Source organism: Musa acuminata, chromosome BXJ1-8 (assembly GCF_036884655.1).
Source record: "Musa acuminata AAA Group cultivar baxijiao chromosome BXJ1-8, Cavendish_Baxijiao_AAA, whole genome shotgun sequence".
NCBI classification, from domain to species: Eukaryota; Viridiplantae; Streptophyta; class Magnoliopsida; order Zingiberales; family Musaceae; genus Musa; species Musa acuminata.
The window spans coordinates 8,271,712-8,294,682 of record NC_088334.1 but is presented as its reverse complement, the minus strand read 5'-3'; the positions used below and the strand labels follow the sequence as shown (position 1 = coordinate 8,294,682).

Below are 22,971 nucleotides of genomic sequence, written 5' to 3'. Positions count from 1 at the left end.
TACCGAATCTAATTGCATTTATTGTTCTTCTATAGCAATGTTGGGAACTAATCGCAACCGAAATCATTCTTTCTTGTTGAAGACATGTCCAAAATTTATGTGCGGTTATCCACCATGTTCACAATAGTGTCAATTAGAAAACAAAATGCACAAATAAAAATAATAATTAACACACTGTGTATATCTGTTGTGTAAAAGTACATCCTGCAAGATTGATACAATAATTTTTCTAGATTATGCCTATTTTTATGAAATGGATGGATTGGTGTCTTCGGTGAGATGCATGATCTTCGGTAAACATTTCAAATGTATGGGTCAGTTATCCTCATAATTAATGTAATCAATGTTCATCAATATATATATATATATATATATATATATATATATATATATATATATATATATATATATATATATATATATATATATATATGTGCATGGTAGTGTGTCATATTTTATTAGTTAATTGGCCCACTCAAAATTGGTTTTATTAATCGAGCTTAAATAGAAAAAATTTGAGGATAGGTTTTGATAATGATAGAATTATTCGTCTATGTTGAAAACTTAAAAGACTATGGTTGAAAAATAATATTTTTAAATAAAAAAAAAATTATCAAACAATCTTATTATTAGGCTTTTATCCTATAACGCCACTATCCGATCCAATGAAGGAAGATAACGAACGATATGAAAAGATGAAGATGAGGAATGAAAGACGAGATGATAATTATGATGTCGAGTTGAACAAGGTGACGAAAGTGATGTCGATAGAATGATCGGGAAGTAGGAATGATGACATATAGATATTTTTATTAAAGTGATAAAAAAAATATTTTAAATAAAAATCAATTAGGAAAGTATCATGGGGTATAAGTCCAACAAGATTTTTTTTTTAATGTAAAATGACCAAGATAAAACTCAGCAAAGACTGGGGAGGCAGTGACCTGTGTGTGATACTGAATGAGATGACACATGCGGTTGTCATGAAAATTCTTAATGGTAGAACAGCTAGCAGCAGCAAAGAAAGCGATGCCGAATCTGCAAACCAATAAATTTCTATGAGCCTTTCAGTGTTTGGTGGTGCCATTGCCACCTACCAGATTTCTTCTACTCCAAGAACTCTGAAGTGTTCTCTTGCATAAGCAAAGTTCTTGCAGAAAAGACAACCCATTTTTACCTATGCAAATAAAGAAATTATTTTCATGACTCGCTCTCCATCCAATCACCGAGGTCGTAAATGAACAATCTTTCTCTGGCAATTAAGTCTTACGCTATAGTTTGAAGCTGCTTACCCGAAGACAATTAATATGATCCTTGAGTGAGCTTACAGGGCGTCTATATCTCTGGTGGAAGTGTGAAGCAAAGATGAATAGTCAAACAGAAGCTGGACATGTGAATGAAGAAGAAATGAAGTCTCTCTGAACAGCAATTAGAGCTTAAAAATGCAATCATGTTCTTCCTGCAAGTTAGCAGTATAATGCAATACCCCTTTACCTGACAATCCATGGCTAGTGCTAAATGAGTTGCATTTTCCCAGCCATGATTTAGGCTTGTGGACACTTTTAGAACACTCACGCTTATAATTCTTGGACGACACAGGTGGCAAATGGTTGTCTCCATTATTTGTGCTTGCAATAAAATAGCTTAAAGCTTGATTTGTGAAAGATCAAAGTAACATATGATTTAAATCCAAAGCGTGCATGAGTTCATAGTGATGATACTGCTTGCAATATGTTCAACATGGTCACAGTGATGAGACTACTAGCATTTTGTTCAAAATGTTAATTAAAGGAAGATACAACTTGACAAACAGTGATGAGACTGCTTGAAATAATCAAGGGAAGATGAATACACTGGTCGAATAGATTCTGATACACTCAAGTACTCTCTCTCTCTCTCTCTCTCTCTCTTGTTTTGCCGTGATATATAACATTTAATCACTCTTAAAAATGTTTGTATCAAACCGACCAAATGTAGCTCAGTTTCTTCCAGTAAAAGATAAGTTACAATTAAGATACAGTAGCTGCTTCAGATAGAAGGTCTTTAGTGTGCCATCCGCAATTGGAATAACCTACAATTTGTTTTCCATTGGAAATCTGTTCCCATCTTTTTTCATGAAATTATACTTGGTAAAAAAAGAAATAATCAAATACCTGACATTTCTCTAAAATTCACCATCATATTTGCGGATGAGAACCCTGAAGACCAGCATACATCACTGTTCTATGAAGTCCAAACTTCTAAGATGTGACTGGTCGATAGCTGAAGGTGCTATTAATCCTCAACTTTCCTACGAGTTCTTTTGTGTTTATCTTCCCGGCGATAGCGCTCTTTTCGTTCTTCTCTTTGCCTCTTCTTGGATAACTGCTCCTGCTTCATCTTTTCTACTTCATATGCTTTCTTTTTCTCTTGCTCCTTGGTCTTCCGCTTCCTCATCTGCGAGAGCCAACTAACATTAGCAAACATGGGCATAAAATGGAGACCCCTGTGACTGCAGGCATTAGCTACTATAAGGAAGCCATGAAACAGCTCCACAACTTAATATTCTCATTATCCCACAATGTAAACCAGTCTGCCTTGATATAGCTAATCAATGCAACCACAGCAGTGCACACATTTGAGTTGCTTCTTACAAGAAGAAAAATTTCTTACCTTCTCGTTCTTAATTTGCTGAAGGTGTTGGACGAGGGCATGAACCTTCCGCTCATGAGGTTCCATTACCACAGCACGCCGGCTCTCGAGTGATGGTCGTTTGCGAGCTGGCTTGTCCTTTGGTTTGGAAGCAAATGGCAGCGCTGCTTGCAATTTCCGTGGGATCACCAGCGAATTGAATTTTCTTGGCTTCCGTTCAATTGGCTGCCCAAAAAAGAAAACAAATAAATTAATAGTGTCAAAGAAGAGAAGAAACCATTGATTTTGATAACTATATTGAGAAAACAAACTAGGCACCTTGTAAACTGAATCCTTGTTGTATGGTACTGGAAGATTGTTGTCCCGTCTGAGCTCAGCTACTGTTTTCATGCCTTTCCATGTCTGGTCTCGAGGCTGCAGGGATGTTGTCACAGGGTTATAGAAGCGTGGAATCTCTACACGAGTCCACGCACGCAGGAAAACGATATCGCTCATCAGAATTCTGTCTTCAAATGTACACCTTGCGATCCCTTCTTTTACACTTTCACCCTTTTTCTTTGGTTGGTTGCCTAATTCTACCTTGGCAGCCTGCCATCAAAATTTAGAATTGTAGATAACCAACAAACAATTAAAATAAGAATGTAAAGTGACACACATGCACTGTAGGAAAGCAATTTCCATGTCAAGATCCCGGTGATAAATTGAAGGAAACAACCAGATTACCTATAGTAACAAAGTAATTCAATGCAAGTTTTAATAAAATTTAAAAATCAAATTATATAAAAACAAAAGGCAACTGTGGGGGGGAGGGGAATGCAGAAGATATCATGTAAAAAGAATTACTCGTGACAACTCAGTGATTTAAAAAGCGCTAGGCGCCAAAGTCCAAAAACGCCCGAGGCGTTAGGCGCTAAAATATAAAAATATATAATATAATTAATAAATATAATTATTTAAATTTTAAAATAAAAATATGTTATTAAATTAATCTAATAAATACAAATACTATTACTAGTATACAGTTAATAGTATACAGTATACTGTTAATAGTATATTATCGAAAGAGAAGAGTATAAGGGAAGAGTCGGAAGACCGAGGGTGTTGATTGAGAAAAGCGGGAGAGGGAGCTACGAGTGACGACAATGGCAACGGCATCAGCGAGCAGCAGTAGCGACAACGGGAGTGGCAAGCGGCGACAATGGCACCAGCAGCAGCGGGAGCGGCGAGCGGAGACAATGGCAACAGTAGCAGCGGCAGCGGCAACGACGAGCGACGACAGTGGAACCGGCAGCAGTAGTAGCGAGCGACAACAGCAGCAGCGGCAACCGGCGGCAGTAGCGTGAACGGCGAGCAGGGTTAGGGTTGGGGAAGTCACGCTGATATCGATGCTTTAGTTGGTTCGATTGAACCAACTAAAGCACCGGAAACTGAACCATACCTCAAACGCTAGTTCGGTCGCCTGGTTTAACCCAAGCGCTTGCCCGAAGCGCCCGGCGCCTGGGCTCAGGCGAGCGCCCAAGCGACGCCTCTTTGAAGCGCGTCGCCTGGAAATGAAGCGAGGCGCTCGGGCCTCGCCTTGCCTCACCTGAGCGCCTAGGCAAGTGCCCGAGCGCCTATTGAAATCACTGTGACAACTTAAGCCAGAATTTTTTCTTAGCATTTTAAAGTCCAGGATAATCTGAACGGAAGACTGAAATACGAACCTCCACATGAAAGAGAGAATGCAATGTCATCGACTAATTGATGAGCAGAAAGATAACCAACAAAGCAGAAATAACACACCCAAATAAAAGAAATTGCAAATGCAACATAATTTACCTTTTTAACCTGCCCTCGGATACCACTTACAGTCCGAATTGCTGCACCTTCGAATTTAGCAATTTCCAAGTCCGAAGTAAACATGTCTTTAATTAGTGCTGTTTTTTTGAAGATTTTCAATGGACAACCAACAAGCTTGACCTTCTTCATTATCTGAGCAGCATGGTTGAACTCTTGCACTGCACCTGTAGCGGTGATGCGGAATCCAGTCTGTTGAAAATGCAGCTTTCAGCAAAAAAAAACTTCAAAACAAGAACGGAACAGTGAGTTCTTTTTTTCCCTCATGTGATAGACACATGCATGTTCAGGTGTGTAACCACGTGAGGGTATTAGAATGTCCTATACAAATCATAAGTCCATGTCTGTGCAATACCAAGATCAACCCTATTTATAGCATTATAATCAAAAGGTATCTTGCTGACATATTCCACACCTAGTGCCCTAATTTTAATATCAATTGATAAGAAATTATTGACTACCTAATGCAATATATTACAGTAGATTCCATATAGTAAAAACAAGTACCTGATTGTTTGACAAGGTCTGTAGAGCAAGTATTCCAGTCTTTGGAGGTGCAAGAGGTCCCCAAAACATCGCCAAGCAATGCATATGCTCCGGCGTGTATTTCAGCATGCGATACCGCCCATTTCGATCCTCAATAGCATATATAGGAATTGTTTGGTACCGCCTCCAACCAACTGAAATGATAATTGGGTCTCTTGTCTTCAGGACCTTTTTGTGCCATCTGTGCTGCTTTAATCGAGCCTGTAATATAACAGAAGATATCAATAAAAACAAACCAAACACAGCAAATTATGTAGAATGCATATTGCAGCATCTAATACAAAAGAATCCAAGCATCCTGTCCTAAATGCCCAAAAAGGAGAACTACATATATTAGATAATAGAACCAATAATGATTTCACAGCGATAAATCAACATTAAATTTGTTATTCACGATAATAACTTCACCATTTGTTAATGGTAATGGAATGAACAAAGGCAAGCATCGAGAAATGAGGAAAAACGGACAATTAAAGTTAGTGTTAAAGACATTGTAGGTCACATGTTCACATAAATGCCACTACAATTGACCATGAACTACATATATACACATACAACAACAACAAAGCTGTTCAGGGTTGGCTACATATATATATATGTGTGTATATATATATATGTGTGTGTGTGTGTGTATATATATATATATATATATATATATATATATATATATATATATATATATATATATATATATATATATAACGGTGTACCCCTTCTCCTTTATCTTACTCTCTCAAACATCAATATGTACCAATGTACCAACACATGATAAACTGGTACTGACCAATACCTACCAATTCGACCAGAACATTGAAACGGGTCCAATATCTAACATGACAATCCTTTGATTAAAAGTACAGCTAGATATCTCAATTCAAAGAGTAATCAGCTTCTCAGACGAGCATAGCAATTCAGCACTGATTACCAACTCTGAAGCCCAAAGATAAAATAACCACATTGAATCATATAGACATTGAAGGCATGCAAGAACCTGCATATATCCAACATTTTCCTCTCCAAGTGCAACGCCTCCAACTAGAATAGGATGACGAGGATCAAAATACTCAACCATCTCAAAAGGAATGCCATGGATTTCTAATCTCAGATAAGTGCCAATTCTGAAGCCCTCCACTTCTACACGAGTTGCCTCATCCAGATCATTGAGTTCAGCTATGTTCATCTGCTTACGGAGCTCAATCTCTTCCTTTAACTGCAAAAAAAAAATACATCTTCAAAGTCCTATCATTAATGAAAGCCAGGATTGTATAAACCAAATAAGCATACTTTATCAAAATAACCCCCAGCATCAGTAGTTTGGTTTTGGTTGAATTTCCTTTTGTTATGTTCTTCCTCGTCTGATAGGTCAGATCCATCATCTGTAGGTCAAAGTTAAGGCAGACATAACAATGTGCACCTTTTTTCAGCACGAGAAGCAAAAGACAAAGAGGATCCTTTTTAGACATTGAAAGAAATGTCAATAAGAACTAAGAGAGATGGGCCTCTGGCAGTGACTAACTATCAGCTGTTATTCATCTAATTGTCCAAGTATTATAAAAAATAATAATAAATAATAGAAGCAACAGCTAAGGAAAAAAAGGATATTGACCATCAAATTTTGCACGTAGAGCAAGCTTTTTAAGTCTTCGCTCCTCCATTTCTTGGTCATCTCCCATGCGAAAGCTTCCACTACTTTTATCATTATCTTCTGGAGTTCCCTTGAACACCTCTCCAGTTTCTAAATCTTCAAAATCACCAAAAACAGTTTCATTATCTCCCACATCTTCTGTTCCGAGACCCCTTTGAGCAGCCTTGGACCAATCTCCTGTTACGAAACGGTCGCGAATACTTTTAACAAGGTCTTCATCAGACCAGTCTTTGAGTTGAATGTTGTTGAACTTTGAGCTATCTTCCGTATCGACAATATCAACATCTAAATTATCACTTAATTTCTGCAGACAATGATTTTAAAGGAATCATTTTAAACGACCTAGCCAAATTAACTGTATTCACAGAAACGACAGCAAATTTCTAGAAAACAAACAATGCAAACAAATCTGTATAAAGCATCATCAAGATACCTTTGTCCTCTCTCCCTTTGGCATGAAAAAATCCTCATCGCTGTCATCACTCTCACTGCTGTCATGTGCTTCCTGTGAAGTGGTTGTTGATGCCGTTACATTTCGGCCATATACAAGTTGCATTAAGTTACCATTTTGTCTTGACACGGTCTTAGCAAGCAATGATTCTTTCCACTTGGACACATTTTCTCCTTCATCCTCTACAATGCAAAATTGAGAAAAGTAGAATGATTGTGAGATTTTATATTCCTCATCATAGTTTGCATAAACATTTAGTAGAAATGAAAGCTTTCTCAACCAACATTTTAGTCATGGAACTTGTGGCAACCAAATCCAGATGAAGTTCATGAAAGAACAATAAGTGAACTACACTTAATGGTTAAACAAAAAGAACTATATGCTCAATCTCGACCCTGATAACGAACTAACAATAATTAGAAATAACCATACAGCTTTACTGGCCAAATGGTAACAGATAGCCCTTTCCAAAGGCACATTTACATGGAAGGCGTTAGTCTCTTTTCTGAGAATATTAACAAAGCAGGCTCTTCTGGATAACTCCAAGGTCATAGGCCAGCTATCTCCAATATGGCAAGGAATCCTAAACGTCAAACAACTTTCATAGTCTCCTCTCACTTATTCCTGAAAAGATGCATGGCCCAAGTCTTTCACCTTGACTATCTCTTCACTGCATTAATTAATTGCATCCATTATCCCACTGTTAATGTGGCTTCCTCACTCAGAAGCCTGATAGTTCCAGACATTACACAGATATTGTGCATCAGACATTATACAGATATTGTGCATTATCTATGGAATGGAACCCCTTATCTAAATCCAAGTCATTTCCCTTCTCTTCCTCATAATTAATCTGGAAACCATCTTCGGAATAGAACCCCAGTGCCCACTTCTCAATGGCATCCTTCAGTAAACTCCTAAAATTCAAAGGCTGTTTTTGTGCATTTACCATATTTGGAAAAGCCTCAGCATTCCTAGAGGTCAATGATTCATGTGGCTCAATATCAGAAATAAAACTCACTCAAGGCAAGTATTCCTCAGGATGCTGGATGACATGCTCACTTTGCTCAGCCCAATTTGCAATTATTAATCACATCCTTCTGTGCTCTCCTGTAGTTCACAAGATTCAGAATGCCCTCTGTTCAACTAATACCATTGTTCCCTACTAATCTTCCAATTCTTTCTCTCCATCAGAAAAATTCACTTCTTTCCCATATGGAATTCTAAAATTGGTCTCATCATCCATCTCTGTTGGACAACATGGAAAAATAAATAAATAACATATTCACAGTGGTGTTTTTTGCGAGCCCTCCGACATACTTAAGTGTAGCCTTGCTTGGTTCAGAGACTTCCTGCACACTTCTACCAAAGCATCAGGGCACATTTTTAATAGTTTTTCAGGGAGCAAACCTATTTGCAGGTGCCTATTTTTATTTTCCTTTGCTGACTCTTCTCCCTCATTTTCTTATCTTCTTTCCTTACTGTGCTTATAATATATGATTTATGCTAAGGACAGCTCCACTGCTTTTGCATCAAAAAAGAAAAAAAAAAGCTATATGCTTCATACGTACCTGAATTCAAATCCTCATCACCTTCAGAAGATTCAGAACCAACATCCATATGATCACCCAGATCATCATCATCGTCATCGTCATCATCCAATTCTTGCATGTCATCTCCTTCAGAGTCCTGAAGCAAAAAAAGGTTAAATGTCAGACCTGCAGAAACAAAGCAGCTAATTGCTAATTCACTCAAATCATAAAACAGAATTGATTAACCAAATTTATTACCCACCCAATGTTTGTGTACTTATGCAAGAAACAAAGGAAATTATTGAGGAACGAGAACAGAGAAAGTTACTTCTAACCTAAGTGCTTAAAGTGATTTGTATAAAGGTGCAAATGCTCCTTTGTCCATATATATAATTTTACATGGAGTTATTACATCTGCTTGTACGTGATGGCTCATGCTAATTCACTCAAATCATAAAACAGAATTGATTAACCAAATTTATTACCCACCCAATGTTTGTGTACTTATGCAAGAAACAAAGGAAATTATTGAGGAACGAGAACAGAGAAAGTTACTTCTAACCTAAGTGCTTAAAGTGATTTGTATAAAGGTGCAAATGCTCCTTTGTCCATATATATAATTTTACATGGAGTTATTACATCTGCTTGTACGTGATGGCTCATTAGCTCCATGATAAAGCTGAACATAATGGTTAATTTTCTGCATTTAACATTTTTATATGAAAACTCATGAATGAAAATTTAGTCTAACAGATCAAGGATTGTAGAAACTAAAAGTCAATAATGTTGTTACTCAAATTTAATCAATAAAATATTGCTTTTCCACAAGTGAACCTCCAATATTGTCTTTCAAGCTTGTCTCTCATCGCAAACAAGGTAAGAAAACAAAGTATTTCATTAAACTTTGAGTGCCATTAATATGAGAATGATTTTCGATGACTGAAGTCAAGGATTTAAATGTCAGTCCAATATCAATTTTAGTAATCTATCAGACCAGCTCGGTCCCAGTATACCAGGTAGTGTACCAATCTGTATTTGGTGAAATAGTATTTGGTATCATTATATGCAATTCTTTCTCGTATTTGGTAAAATAGTATTGGAATTTTTGACCAACCAAAATATTGGATGGTTTTTCGAAGAGAACTAACCTCGTTAAATAAAAAATGGTTTAATAAAGTGGTTGTCAGAAGCATTTCTCAGCCTTCAGCTAATTCTTGAGGGTGTTTCTTGGTTACCCAACCTATCAATAATTAATTACTCAAAAGTACCAACCTTGCTATTGAATGTACTTCACATAGTTACATGCACGGGCATATGATGAAACTAGCATATGCCTAACCTATCAATAAGATTTTTATAATATTTGGCATAAACCAGCCAGATTCACCTTCAATCAAAACAATACAAGCACAGCTCGAGATCTTTCTGAAGTTGTGAAAAAGGTCAAGCTCAATGGAAACAAAAAGAGTGTCTTGATCCAAAAGAAATCACCAGCAAACCAAAATTATATAACTGAACCCATATAACGTTCCAGAGCTGATCAACTGGCACTACAGAAAAACAAAAACTATCCATCTTACAGAGAGAATTGTGTTAGCCTCCTGTAGAGTACAACGAGTTCATGTTATGAAGAAACCAGATGTAGTGAAGAAGCAATTTTGTTCACACAAAAACAAGGACAAGAAGCCATAATGTCCCAACAAGCAGAAATATATTCAAGACCCACACAAAAACAAAAACCATTGTTACAGGATTATGAATGGCTATTCAACTTTATTTCCATTATTTTGCATGAAAAGGCTGTAGCAGCTAATGCCTCTATAAAAATTTTCAAGATTTACTTGAACGTTGTCTACAAAACTTAGCAGTTGATTACAGTTCAACCTTTTATTATAATCAAAACAGTAAACAAGCAGTATCACCATCAATTAATATTCCTCTGCGATTATCATGTTCAAGTGGTGATAGTATAGTTGACAATAAATATGTAAAGATCTGAAAAGAAACCTCATCTAGATACAGAGCAAATGATTTGTAGCTTTTACACAGATAATTTTCACTGTACAGTGCAACTAACAGAAAATCGCCAAACAACAATTAGTACTTATATAGTAGTTACTGCAGTTATTCATAAGAAAGAATGAAGAGAAGTTAAAAATCGACAAGCAAATAAATTAAAGTGAACGAAAAGGATCAAGAATCGACGAGAAAAAATTAAGATTGTCACAAAAAACATGCAGCAGTATCAATTAGAAAACTACAAATGATTCACCATGTTTCATGTATCTCTCTTCTCTAGCAACTTCAAGAAAAAATGTTTGATGCAGAATAACTGTCATGTTGTACCCAAGGTCCAATCTCTAGTCTCTGTTAAATTGCTATCACATTTTGCCCTGAATCTATGAACCAACTGACAGAAGAAAAACCAACAGCATAGGTAGTTTACCTGCAGATCACCATTATATTTATAGTCAGATGAAATAACTCTTCTCCTGAACCTTCCATTATGGAACTCAATTTCTTCCTTCAGATCGTGGCTAAATGCTGTTATCTGTTGATCACCTTCATGATCATCATCCACGGTACAATTGTTGTCCCCATCAGAATCATCAGATTCACTTTCTGCAATGAGCTCCTTTTTCCCAGCTTCATCATCATCTGATACTTCTTTGTCATCCAAACGATCATCATCCTCTCGATCCAGGATGCTAACATTTCTTTGACTATACCTACTTTCATTTGCATCAACATTATCATCAGATGCAGAAGGGGGTTTCCTACCAAAAAGATTTATGAAACTCTGTTCCAACTTCTCATCAATGGAGTATCTAGTGTTCTGAAGTGTTTTCACCAAGGCCACACCAACATCACGATCGTTTCCTGAAGGCATTTATTATAAAATTGAGCAAAAATCACAAAGAAAAAAAATTGTGAGATAAGAAATCAACAGGAGAAGATGGAAGATCTGTCCAACAAATGAATTTTTCAAAAGAATTAGGTAAAAGTTTATTTAGCTGACAAAAAACTAAAACACATATCATCAGCTTTTGTGACTGGCATTATCTAGAAATGGCCAACTTGGAAGCTGAATCTTATACACTAATCAGCCTACAATGAATCTGTAACCTATAAGTATTCCAGTTTACTGGTAGGGGTAGAATGCAGTTGCACAAACTGGAACACTTGTTTATCTCCTCTATGTGATGTAGACTGGCACATTATAAACTTTGGTTTTCAACACTAATCATGTTTAACCCTTAAAGTATGCTTATCAAGTTGTTAATGGGTATTATAGCCAGGGTTCCTACAAACCAGACCTAGTATTTTCTGCACTTAGCATGCATGAAAATATTTGCAAAAGTGATTTCGGCTGGACTAAACAAGAAATCAAATAAATAAGACTTCAATGATATATAAAGGTGGATGGCACAAAATTTGAGCATCTGCTGCTCTCGATAATGACTACAGTAATATCAATATGCCCAGCTCCTAAATTATCAAAACATGCATAAAGGGAGCTTAAAAAAAGGGTTGCAACCGAAAAAAAAATTGATTTCACAATAGATGAAAGCAGTGACCATAAGCTCTCGGTCCCGTTTTCTGGAAAGGTTGACAATACATGGATCATATACGGACTAGTTTATGTAAAAGGTAGGAGCAAAAAAGGGGGGAAAAAAATGCTTCAACACCGAACCTTGACTTAGTATGACTAATGGCCTCAAAGTGGCATTGACTTTGCAACCTTTTTTACACAAGGAACATGGTAATCTAAATTATTGTTTAGTACAGGTCCAGCAAAATCAACCCAACAAGTAATCAAAGATAAACAGATTCATAAGACCATAGGGAAAGTGAAGGGTAGAAGTCACACTGCCACAGAAAAGGAAAAATATACTAGCTGCTGTAACACATTAGATACATAGGAATAATAACTAAGGCATTGATTCTTTGTACAATAGTCAGCATTTTTCATTCATAAACTCATAATGACTCACAAATAAATACATAAAAACTGGCTCACCTAGAAAAAGAAGAAAGACCAATATAGTGTTGAATACCAGTAAAACTTCACTACTTTAATTTTACATCATCTAATCTTCTAACTCCTGTTTAAAACTCCACCTAAAAGATCCAGACAGATTCTATGACTTCAAACTTTTTTCATATATGATGGGTGAGGCACGGACCAAGAAGCAGTATTTCAATGTCATACATGATATGAATCACAGAGCATAAGAAGGTACACACCTAGTTTATCCCCGCCAAGATAAAAGTAAGATGAAGACAACTAATGATCATGAAAAGATGAATTCATCATATTCATATCATTCCTACTATCCTGGCCAGGAGATGCATGGTGAAAGTTGATCATTTTTTTTCAGAGTTGGATATATCCTCCAGTATGCAACAGCAGTATAGTAACAAGAGCAGCAACTTTAGTGCACTTCATCCTATAGATTAGTCCTACTTGTCTGATACACCTCCCAACTACATGGGTGCTACCACACTATTATCAATGTCAGATGTCATGGCAGCAGTTCCATGCATGAATCTTGCAGATACCATATCGATTTACAGTTTGTGTACAGACCCTCATTATTTTCGTGGTAGGAGCATGTATATGTTTTATTCTACATTAAATTTATTCTTTCTGTAACATCTAATCTATAGACACTACCATTGATTTTTATTCAATATATGTTTTAACTTAGTATTTTTTAATTTTTTATATTGAAACCACTTCAATGCTATGAATATTAATTGTTTTTGTCAAGAAAAGTTGAGAAAGATGGTTCTGAAAGGTTTTCGATAGACCTTTTTAGGTACGTGATATGTGCTAGGATACCATGTGTCAGTACACTAGCACAGACCCAAAATTCAATCCTTGCTTAAAACTACATTATCCAGTTGTACCATGATTTTTGTGACTCTTAGATTCTAAATTTTCTAAATACAAAAATGAAACTTTTTTAGTCTATAACTTTATCATTGATTAGTGGAGAAAAGTTCACCTATTTCTGGATTAATTTATTGATGATAAGGTAAAAGAGCACTGAACATCAAATACTAGACAAATTGTTTGTTGAAGTTCAGATCAAAAAACATATATGAAGAAATTTAGGTATGCTGAACAGTTCTTGACTACAGAACATCAATTATATGTCCTGGTCATATAATTTTACTAGGAATGCCACTCCAAAATTTAGATAAAAATTTAGGAAAATGTCAAAAATACATACCCATATGAAAGATGTAGCAATCAAAATAATCCAACACTGCCATAAAAGTAGAAATTTTATATAATTCAACATATATAGCATACCTACCTTTCCCAGAAGCACTAGTATCTTCGTCAACTTTAGAAAATTGAACAAGATGATCATTAATGTTTATATAAACAGCATCCTTATCATAAAGAAGATCCCCAAGACCAGACATGGGTGCATAGAATAGTTTCTCCTTGTCCCGCAGTCCCTTCTTCTTGGCAGCTGAAGGCAAAGGGCAGGGATCAGCCAGACTAGTTATTCCAGTTGATGCAAAGTCACCAACACCAGCAATATGCACCTGCCATAATTGAACATATAAGATTAACTCATCAGCAGACACATGTGGACCAGTGATTAACAATCCAAAACACAACAATTTAAAAATAGTACAAATATCATCTTAATGGGACATATGTCTAACTATTCTTGCAATAAGACAACATAAAGAATAAGAACTATCAAAACCCAAAAGAAACCAATCTTATTTATTCAGTTTTTGTTCTTAACTTAATTGAAGATGCATAATATACAGCACATTGGTCAAACATCTTGAATATATTCAGAATAGGCCAAATATCAATGTCTTAATCCTGTATCAGATCCTCACTATGTTGTACAATAAATATTTGACAGGTGAAAAACCAAAAATATAAAATATACTTAGCAGTGCAAGTTAAGCCCAGCCCATCCAAGACCAGAGAATTAGTGATTCAGATCAATTGACTTGCTCAAATTAGCATTGGGTCCAAGCAGACGTAAGACAGCCACAACCTGGTCTATAGGCAGTCCTCATCTAACCAAAAAATATGATTGTCAAGTCCTATTACAATCAGGTAGAACTAAGAGCTGAAATTGGATGAAATTGAGATCCAAAATTGAGACATCCAACCACCAGAAAGAATAGGCAATGGTCCAAACTGATGCCAAGCAGAAAGGAATACTCTTCTTCCATTTCCTATTAGGAGTAGAGTGAACAGTAGTCTATCCAGTAACAACACCATGCAAAAAGTTAACATCAAAATAATTCCCCATGCATAAAATTGAAACTACAACAATGTGCCAACCACAAAAATCTAGTGCAACAACCACAAGTACCACAATATAATCATTGGATTATCATCATCGTGTCCTTGCAAAAGCACTACCAAGGGTTGGCCGACCCACTATAAGACACCTACACGAAATTCCAAGCTATTACACCAATCCTAATGGATGACTAAGCTACTACCCTAACGCTACCGATGATAACAGATCCACTGAAATAATGAGAATGATCAAGATATCATCTCTACATGAGCCGAGGACAATTGACTATGGTGCCTAACACTGCTTAACAGGATTTCGCATAATCTTGGCAGCTCATGCAACAAAATCACTGATAAGAGCAGCAATCCATCATGCTTTTGTACCATGACAAGCCCGGAAACAACCACAGACCTTAGCAGTAACAAAAAATTAACAAATAATTGTAGAGAAATACAGGCAAAAGTTATTAAGGAATTGATGAAAATACAAGTTGCTTAGATTAGCAGAGTTTTATCTCTACAAACAAGACCTTGTCACTGCCGTGGGATCACTTAGCTACTTTCTCTTACAATTATAGTGATAAAATATTAAAATCTTTACTTCCCTTCTATTTTCTTCTAGGACAAAAGGCCTTTTCTCTTTCTAGTTTGAATGACAATAAAATGAACAGATAACTTATTTCTACGGCAACCTTGTAGAATAGTGGAATTTAATAATATTGAATCAGAAGTTACACAATAGAGCCTACACAAACAAAATCGTTAAACACAATTCAAGGCAAAATAGATTATAGATCGTAGATCCACATATGGATATCTTCATACTCTTGTAGATCATATGTAAAATATAAATTCTTCATAACAAGCAATAGATTCTGACTAGCACAAAGTTATAAGAGGCAAGAGGGAATAAAATCCCAATTAATGGTTCACATCTACCATGATTTTTTATGTTTAATCCGATATGTTGAGTTGAGACAGACAGACAGACAAATTTCCTAAAATAAGACTCTTAGTCATTGTTACCAAGATAAAATACCAACAAATTTAGAATTTCACTTTTTTTCAACTTGCATGAGGTTCTGAGTGGGTAGAGGGACTATAACCTCGATGGCGGACTTATACCATACCTAATTTTTCAGGTTTGATCCAAAATGTTTCTAAGACAGAAAAAATCCTAATATCGGTACTCATTGTTTACCCAGACCGACAAACAATGAATACCAGTGAATCTTAAACCTAAGTTGAACAATTTACTACTCAAGCCTCACCCTCCACCTTGGGCAATCACATTACCCAACAAGAGATCAAAAATATGTTAGGTGGTAGTTCGTTCCACATGAAAATGGGCTAAGCATCATGTTAACCATAGACAGACAAATAACTTTTTTTTTTTGTTTTCCACTTTGCTCAATCTATTATGATTAGACAACATGTTTCCCACATTGAGAAAAATTGTATGTTAAATCTTTGTTATGGACAAGCTCTATATCTCTGAAATTCACAATAACTCAGTTACAGATAGCTAACATTGATCCCAACGAATGTGAGGTACTGACTCTATTATAATTATACCCAATTCTGCTGAACTTAATCCACTGCACAATCACTCGCTCGCCCTTGGACACCCAATTCTGCCACCCATTTATTTTCTTCCCTTCTTGCCACCCCTCTCCTCCCAAAATTTATGGCTGCTCACAAAAAATTATCGCCATAGATATGTGACAAATGTGCTAATGTTAGTTGTACCTTTTTCTTTTTAATTGTGCATCTGGTTTTAAGACTGTGGATTGTGGTTATTCTTTGAGATGATAAAAGATTCCAAACTTTCTTATTAAAAAACATGTCATAATATATCTTCTACCAATATCTAACTCAGGTAGACATCACAGATGTGTTTACTATCCATCAAAGAACTGAAAATTTGAGAACAAGAGTAGCAAAAGACAATAACAGAACTCAAGCATAAAATTATTTTTACAAATAAATTAAAAAATAAAATTCTACTAAGATGTAAGAAAATCATTTTAACACGAAAAACTACACAGCAGAATCATTCAGGAGAACCAGGTAACAAGAGGCTGGAAAGAATACCTTCGTGCCTTTCTTCATATTGCTACCTCGAAGATAACCATACAATGTGATGTTCCTATCACATTTATTATTTGTATGCACTCTTCCAGGGGGAGTGACATCTTCAAAACGGTCAACCAATATATAAGGATGAGAAGACCTCCATGATAATGGTTGGGTTTTCATGACTGAGATGAATCTTGCAAGATTGTGAGTTTCACGTTTAGGATACCTGTTGTCATGTAAAAGAATAAAGAATAAGCATACATTCAGTGAATAGGATTGTACATAAAGACTACCATAAAAGATAGCTGATCAGATGAAACAGATAGACGTAAGTGATTTCAAAGAAAAAATCCTGCCCTTTCAAGAAAATTTACAAATTTAAACTGATACACATACAAGAAAGAAGATTGAAAGGGATCTTGCACATCCATCAGATCATCTGAAAAAATAGACTGAATCTTCCAAAACAAAGAATAGGCAATGTCTTCAAAAGAAGAATTTCATATGTGATATAGAGCATGTAAATCAAATTAAACAATGCACATCATTTTGAAACATCTACAAAAACAGTGGGTGATAGAACCATCTAATCCAAGACTAGTTTCACTGAGTATGAAAGGTTTCATATGTGCATGGGTATACATAAACCAAGGTTCGCCATACCGATGTGTACCGCCCGGTATGGGCGGTACGTACCGGTCCGAGAGGCGACCGGTACGCGGACCGCCCTCTACCGGGCGGTACACCAAAAAAAGCCTGTATCGGGCGGTAACGGTCGAAATTTCGACCGTTACCGCCCGGTACCATTCGGTAACGATCGATTTCGACCGTTACCGCCCGATACCACTCGGTAACGGTCGAAATCGACCGTTACCACACTGTAGCAGTGCTACAGTGCTCCAACGGTCAAATTGACCGTTGGAGCCATTTCTCCTCCTATTTAAACTAATCTTCTCTCCCCTATTTCATTATACACTCTTAAACTCTCTCTCAAACATTTCTTTTCTCTCATAAACTCTATAAAACAACGATTTGTGAATTCAATCGAGGTAAATTTGAGAAGATTAAGAGGAAGAACTTTCTAATCAAGAGGTATGAGTCAAACTGCTCGAGGAACTACCGATACCCAACGGTCACACTCGTCCGCCCAACGTGCAAAGGCAAAGGGGAAGGCAATAGCATCAGTTGCATCGTTGGAAAGAATCGAGTCGGGCGACGAGACACCTTCACAATCACATTCTCTTTCTCGTTCGGTCCAGAGACATGACAGCAACACGGACAGCAGTGCCTCAACAGATGATGGCGGTGATACCGGGCAGTCGTTGGTCTCGTCTGCACAACTTGAGGGTGGTGAATGGACTGAGGAGCAATATTTTACACATGCCACTCAAGATTCAGATCATGGAACTCGACAAGGTACTGGTTAAGTTTATGCGCGGAAGGGAAAGGAGAAGGGGAAGGCAGTGGATGAATATGAACAAATGCGACAGAGCATACATGATATAGACACAGAAAGAGACTCATCGTATTCACAGCCATCGTATTATGAAGAATCATATGGGCAACAACAGTATGGTGATAGTTGGTCATCCTTCTCTGAGCAACAGCATGATACAGAACAACACCAATATATGCCTCAAGAGCTGCCTCGGACAAATATGATTTATGACGATCAATCTACGATCAGTATCACATTGATGCATCAATGGCATACGGTGTATCAATACACTATGTCATGGGATCAATTTCATGATTGGGTCCAACAAAAGTATCATATTGATATGTATCGGATCGAGGACCCCGATCCACCACCCGTGGAGGCCCGTCGTTCGTTTTGGTGGTAGAATTAACAATCAGGTATATCTAGATATATGATTATTTAATTCATTTGAATTTTAGAGTTTATATTGTAACAAAATAGTCTAACAATTCAACTGATTTTTCTATAGATATTTCAATCTATAACGAGCTGAAATACGAACCTCGAACAAGACTACCTCAAAGCCCGAAAAAGATATGTGATGCTATTTTTACCAAATTTACATTGATTTTGCTAAACTTATACTATTACTATATTTATTTATAACTTGAAAACTCTATCCTAACTTTTTTTTTAATTTTCAGGTATTTTCGGAGGGATAAATCGGTGAAATCAGGTGTACCGAGCGGTACACCTCGGTATACCGCTCGGTACGCCGTACCGTACCGTACCGAGCCAGCGTCGAAACGCCGGTACGGTACGGTTCGACGAACCTTGACATAAACAACTCCTATGTATCATGCTTATTTTGAACAATCCAACATATGCATGGTTGTAGGGTTTGCGCATGTGATGTTCAACCGATGAGACCAACAATAAACAACTCCTTGGTGCGCCTAGGGCACCATCAGAATCATCAAAAAGTAAGATTCTCAAAATACCATAATTATAAGGGAAACAGGATATCAAAAGTAATATGCTAATTTGAGTGTTACTTACTTCCCATGAACAAGACCTGATAGATAGAACAATTTTGCACCATCTTTAATCTCAGACCAAAATCGATGCTTTAACCGCTGTTTAGTTTTTCTCAGTTTCTTAACATCCTTGAATTTGTCAATATGTGTAAGAACTCCCATGACTTTTGGGAAACCATGAATTTGCAAGATATTAAGGAACTCAAAAGTTTCCTGAAAAGAAAGATTTTCAAATTTATAATCATAACCACCAATGAGATAGTAAGAGGCAAGTGAACTTGAGCATATAAGCATAACATATCCAGAATATATAAGAAAACAGTATTATACTCTTTGTTATGCAGTCGTACACCTTTCTTAACAGGTGAGATTTTTTCTTAGGAGTAAATAGAAACCATAATAATGACAAAACTGAATAAGGAAATATCTTCATATGTTTCATATACATTTGTAAAATTAATTGTCTCGCCGTACTAAATTCTATTTCACTGTGAAAACTGAAATATTCAGAACCATATTGTAGAGCTGTGACTTGCATATGATTCCATCCGATCTAAATGAGATTTAGAATATACAACATTCAAATAAAAAGTAAAATTTCTGAATGTTTTATAAAATAAAATCTTCAGCGCCTCAGAACTTTATTCTGTTAACATAGATGTTTTTTAAAGATCGTACTTAGTAGCAATTCATGATCAAAAAAATAATCATCTTAACTATTTGCAGATCTTTCAAAGCTCTATAGTATTATAATTTGCACCTCACACCAATACTTCTAAATTAACAGCAACTTCAAAATACTGCTTTTCACTAAAAATGACTAGGAGCCCCCATCTAGTGGTTAATCCTTACTAAATGAATATCAGTTGCCCACATGTTTGAAGAAACCTCTTTGAACATTGTTACAAATAAAAGAAAATTGAAGACACATCATACAACACAATAATGATGATGAAGAGCTGCCTGTTTTAATTGGAGTACCAATTAATATAGGAGCAAAAAGGGAAAGAAACAGATGGTGTCTTGGTGGGTATTTGCTTTTCCAAAAAATCACATGATAAACTGTTATCAATATCAATACAAAGTTCTCTAACTTTACAGAATTCTTGGCTTTTCGGATTCCCAGCATAGGTCAACTAAATCCCTGACACCTAGCATAACATGCCCATCACACTAAGAAATGCTTCATCTGCAGCATTCATCACATGGGTTTTCTGGGTGTACAGAAGAAGACTGCCGAAGGCTAATCCCTCTGTTAGATAAAGTACATGATACTATAGTCCATCAAGTATTTTTCGTCAACAAAAGAAAAATATTATAATCCTGCTTACCATCTCAAAACCATAACTTCCATCAACTAGAAGCAATGCAAGATCAGCAATCTTCGCAGCATCTATCATGCCATTAATATCATTCGGGCACTCTAGAAACTGCACCCTCCTTTGCTTTCCTGGAATAATTGAATGAACCAAGCTTGTATTACTTACACATAAAATTCATATAAGAATCAGATAAAATGAAATGGAAGCCCAAAGATAAACACAAAAGTATATAAACCTGAGACAACAGTGATTGGACCACGGACTTCAGATAAATTATGCTTTGTGTAGTGCTTTACCAGGCACTTTATCAGAAGGGATTTCCCAACCTGCAAATTACATTATCACCCTACATATTTCAACCTTCTAAAATTCCCTCTACAAGAGTTAGTTAAAAAAATGACATTGTGCTCAACATTCCCGGGTCAAAATGTTACCATGGGAGGCCCCTGTACAACAACAATGAAAGGAGGCAGCTCTCCAGTAGAACGATCGATGGTTGGGACATGTAGCCTGCGCTGTTCTTTCTCTGCAGCACGGGACTGTAGACGTTTGGCCTTCACCGATGAATTAAAAGCAAATGCCTACCAGAAAACATAGCTGTAATTTGAGACCAGAACCCTTGAAACAATCCAAAAATAAAACAGAAAGAAAGTGGCGCCCAGATTCCAAAACCTTGGGATTCCGCTCCTTTGCATCCAGCTCCGAACTGCCGTGGTTCTTCTTCTTTTTCTTAGAGGAAGCCCCCGATTTGTGGGATCGGTGGGACTTGTGCGCTTGTTCTTGATCCGTTGCCATTGCCGACCTGAGACAACGATTCAAGGCCAATGTAATCAAAGGCGAGAGGCGCTAAAAGGCGTCAAGGGGCCAAAACGCCCAAGGTGCTATGCACTCGCCTGTGCAAAGCAAGGCGAGCCCGATTATTAAAATTTTAAAAATATATATCATGACTAATGGATATAATCACTGAAACAAAAAAAAAAAAAACACAGAAAGACCAAATTACATTGTTCATTGATATTAATAAAATAAGTAACGTAGAAGGAGGAGGAGGAGGACGGAAAGGGGGTTGTTGGTTATGGGGAGGAGAGCAAGGATGAAGGGTCCGAGGCGAAGAAGAGGGAGGAGGAGATATGGAAGAGAGTTGCTAACGATCGGGGTGGCTGTCTGATTGTTGTCAGTTGGGCTGCTGTCAGTTGAGTCGCTGTGGGTTGTCGTCGGTTGGGAGGGGAAGAGGGAGGAGGAGGCTGTCGGGAAGCCGGCGGGCGGCCGCAGCGTAGCGAAGGGGGAGAAGACGCTAGCCGCGGGGGTGAAAGGATGCTACAGAGAAAGCCGCCGGCGTAGGGAGGAGAAGGAGGCTGCCGGCGCAGGGAGGAAGGGGGAAAGACAACTGCGACAACGCGAAGAAGAGGGGACGCTGGCGGCGGGTGGAAAGGAAGAGACAAGGGAAGTCGTGTGGCCACGGCGAAGGTGGGGGCAAGAGAGGGAGGGGAAAAGCGCTGCAGAGAAGTGGAAGAAGAGGGAGGGGAAGACGCTGGTGGCTACGGCGGAGTTGGACGACGGCGAAGGAGGAAGAGGTGAGAGATACCGACGACGAGCACGCTGGAGGAAGACGCTGCCGCCGCGGCCGTTCGCCTATGGAGAGGAAAAGATGCGTCACGAATAATTTCTTGTCCCCTCGGTGTGTTGAGGAGAGGTAAGAAGAATCCGATTGAGGTTTTATTGGCCCCTCCTCGGGTGGGGAACAGGCGAGGAGAATCCGATTAGGGTTTAATTTGAGGTGGCCGTGGGTTTTTAGAGGGGAGTGATTATTAATAGATTTAAAAATATTAAGATTTAAATACCTAAAATGCCCTTTCCCACTTCACTTATTACACGGTTTTATACACTTGAATATAGAATAATACTAAGTTAAGAGTATATATTTAGAATTTTTAAATTTTATATTTCAAATCGAAAAGAAATTAATGTCACTATGGTGATCAACAATTACGGAGGGTCGAGCTTTGAGTGTATTAACTACATGAATAATTAATTTAAAGGATTTTAATGTACATTTGTGTAAGTGTTATTTAGCCTCTTAATCATACCAAAGATATAATAATAATTTCTGGTACGGCTGTTGGTTTCATTTTTCACCAATTAAATTATTATTTATAACTCGAAATCATTCTTTGCAGTAA

General features: G+C 37.1%; 1 protein-coding gene across 4 annotated transcripts; it reads right to left on the bottom strand.

Annotated features, from left to right (window-relative positions):
• Nucleotides 1–1,802: 1,802 nt before the first annotated feature.
• Nucleotides 1,803–22,535, bottom strand: LOC103993283 (uncharacterized). Of its 4 annotated transcripts, XR_010475864.1 has the most exons (20): nt 22,377–22,535; nt 21,464–21,593; nt 21,226–21,372; nt 21,027–21,117; nt 20,801–20,919; nt 19,492–19,682; nt 17,028–17,238; nt 13,969–14,206; nt 11,088–11,521; nt 8,681–8,798; nt 7,092–7,291; nt 6,616–6,962; nt 6,298–6,391; nt 6,005–6,223; nt 4,975–5,214; nt 4,450–4,659; nt 2,950–3,219; nt 2,653–2,856; nt 2,154–2,436; nt 1,803–2,071 (listed from the first exon to the last, which is right to left on the bottom strand). XR_010475864.1 is itself a non-coding variant. In XM_009413290.3 (19 exons), exons 2-19 carry the CDS (start codon nt 21,584–21,586, stop codon nt 2,275–2,277), a joined length of 3,618 nt encoding a protein of 1,205 aa, XP_009411565.2. In that variant the 5' UTR covers nt 21,587–21,593; nt 22,377–22,535; the 3' UTR covers nt 1,803–2,274. The 4 variants fall into 4 exon arrangements, 3 of the variants coding, with proteins under 3 accessions (XP_009411565.2, XP_009411567.2, XP_009411566.2); XM_009413290.3 differs by having other exon boundaries at nt 1,803–2,436; XM_009413292.3 differs by having other exon boundaries at nt 1,803–2,436; nt 6,298–6,389; nt 6,620–6,962.
• Between the last annotated feature and the right edge of the window lie 436 nt (nt 22,536–22,971).